The sequence below is a fragment of the Sodiomyces alcalophilus genome (genome assembly GCF_042370955.1).
Source record: "Sodiomyces alcalophilus JCM 7366 unplaced genomic scaffold ACRALscaffold_9, whole genome shotgun sequence".
NCBI lineage: Eukaryota > Fungi > Ascomycota > Sordariomycetes > Glomerellales > Plectosphaerellaceae > Sodiomyces > Sodiomyces alcalophilus.
In genome coordinates this window covers 200,700-203,510 of record NW_027263540.1, presented here as the reverse complement: position 1 = coordinate 203,510, position 2,811 = coordinate 200,700, and the positions used below count along the sequence as shown (strand labels likewise).

General features: G+C 29.3%; 1 protein-coding gene across 1 annotated transcript; it reads left to right on the top strand.

The window, feature by feature from the left end:
- Positions 1-323: 323 nt before the first annotated feature.
- Positions 324-2,494, top strand: ACRALDRAFT_1070436 (uncharacterized protein; the record flags this gene model as incomplete). Its single annotated transcript, XM_071017767.1, has 10 exons — positions 324-361; positions 421-440; positions 526-531; positions 674-686; positions 801-859; positions 1,014-1,018; positions 1,569-1,603; positions 1,673-1,715; positions 2,078-2,183; positions 2,475-2,494. The coding sequence occupies 10 exons, from the start codon at positions 324-326 to the stop codon at positions 2,492-2,494; spliced, it is 345 nt and encodes a 114-aa protein (XP_070871292.1).
- Positions 2,495-2,811: the final 317 nt, after the last annotated feature.

The window sequence follows — 2,811 nt, the reverse complement described above, 5'->3', positions numbered from 1 at the left end:
CGCGACAGCTATTCGACAGGTATTCGATTCGAAGCTAGATACTATTACATATAAGATCGCAGAGGATATAAAACACTATACACAAGTATCAATTCAACTCGATATTTAGACGTCGATTAACTCGAAGAACTACCTAGGCGTGATTTACAACTATATTAGCCCGAGGTTTGTTTTAGAGTATTTTCTTATTAGTAAGACCTCTTAATATATATATATATATATATATAAGTATATATATATACTAATACTATTAACTAGGATTTAAAGAGCTATAAGACACGCACTCTGGTATTAATATTCTCGACGTATTTAATCAAGAGAATATGGAAAAGTATAAGCCATCTTATAATTCTATTTCAAGGTATTATAACCCCCTTTTATATACTCTTATATATATATTATATAGTAATATAACTATAGTATTACGCGGGATAACGGAAGTAATAATAATACCTTTCTATAAAGCATTATTACATAACAAAAGCAAAAGAATCTACAGTTTTTCGATATTCGTTGCATTTGTCATATTTATAATCTCGTTATAAACGATGTAATAAATAACTTTATAGTATTTAGTACGAAAGATAACGAGGTTGTAGAGTTCCGAAATCTATCTATAGTTAGCAGTCATACGCTTAAAGTTCTGACTGACGATTAACGACGAAAGGTTTAGTCTTTAATAAATAGTAAGTTTATAAGCTATATATATATATTACCTATTTTGAATATATACTTACTTGAATAATAATGGGTATTCTAGGGGTTTTAAAGAAGCTTAGTATTACTCTTAAGAATAATAGTAAGCTTCGAAGTGAATTTAAAGACGCTCTTTCTATTACGAAAACCAAAGGCTTAATAGTAAGCAACGATAACCGAACAAAAATACCTCTATATACGTAATAAGACTCTACTAATTATCATAATCTTATATAACTGTAGTATATATACTAATACTATAATACTAGGTAACGATACGCGATAGAAATCTATATATCTTACACTACATATAGTAATCGACTTACGGCCTACCTTATTTATTTTATATAAAAACACTAATCATCCGATTATTCGAACTACTTCTCCAACTAAAAATCAATGGCTCTAGCTAGTATATCTACGCGATATACTATATACTCTTTATCCAGCTACAATAAGGCTATAGTCATAGTCATCTATCATAAGCAATTTAATTCTACCTTTAACAGGTAGAATCTATAGGGACCTAGAAGATAAATTAGAACTCCACCAAAATAACTATAACCAGGTCGACGAGGTTAGTTCCCTTTTCTTATATATACTATATTAACTATTATAGTTATATACTAATATATATATATATATATATATAGAGTGGAAAAGGCCTAAACCCTTATGCAAAAAGCTTTATATAAGCTATTAAGGCCGGCCTTACTAAGCTAGAAAAATATATACCCCGCCGTATTTCCCCTTCGAAATATAGGGCCTTCCGACCTTATATATTTAGTGTTATTCTAGATCCACGATTTAACTACTCGTTTTTATTTCGAGATACGAATATGAGTACCTTTAATCTTTTCGCCTTTACGTAACAGATATACGAGGATCTCGAGGAAGAATATAGTACGTAAGTCTAAGTATTATAAACTAGTTATTAATAAGTAGTTAATAATTAAAGCTAATTTATATCATCTAGGCTACGAAGAGAAATCATTAATAAACAAAAGAAGGATACTAAGGTCGATTTTAAACTAGGCTATTCGAATAAACGAATCGAGATAGTCGATTCATCTTCTAGCTCTTTAGACTCGGATAGTTCTGATTCGGAAAGAGATAATTCGATTCGGCGAACTAATTTTAATATCGATATAAGGGTAGCTACAGCTAAGGGAGAACTTCCTTATAATAATCCTAGGCCTAAGCCTAGTATAATAGGACTAGACGATCTTTTGCCTGTACAGTCAAAGCAAATAAATCAAAAGGCTCGAGTCGACGAAATAGGTACCTATATAGAAGAGACTTAAGCTATAGATAAGGTTCATATAATCCTTAGCTACTATACCTTTTATAACTTAAGTACTAATATATACCTTTTATTTAGATCGATCCTCTAGAGTGGTGGGCTAGTAACGAAGAGAAGTATCCTATACTCTTAATTATAGCCCGTCAATATCTAGTAATCCCCGCTACGATAGCTGCTATCGAGGGTAATTTTAATACCTCGGGTAATATTATATCTAAGCGTCGAACGTCTCTTAAAGCCAGTACTCGAAAAGAACTAGTTCTACTAAAGAATTAGGAATTCAAAGATAGTATAGGAACGAATATGTATAACGACCTATTCGACTATGGGCTAGAAGAGGACTTATATACAGAGAAAGAAGAAGAAGAAGAAGCTGATATAGCAGCAGCGTCTAGTTTTATAGTTAATAACGAAGATATATATAACTAGATTTAGTTATATATATATATATATATATATATATATATATATATAGAAGGAGTTAAGGAGTTTTAGGGGTATATTAGTCTATGTTTTATACTTTATCTAATGTATCTAGAATATATATATACCGATTATATTTTATCTACATATAAAGCTATATAGATATTAGTAAAGGAATTTATTAAGAGAGTTAACCTAGATATATATAGTATATATTTATAGATTTAATCTTTAATAACTATAATAGGCTATAGTATGTATAATATATAGTTATATAGCTAGTATATAGTATTTAATATATATAGAAAGTATATAATAAAAACTGTAATTTCTCCCCTAACATTACAAAATTACATTATAAATTACATGTAATGTAATGTAATGTAATT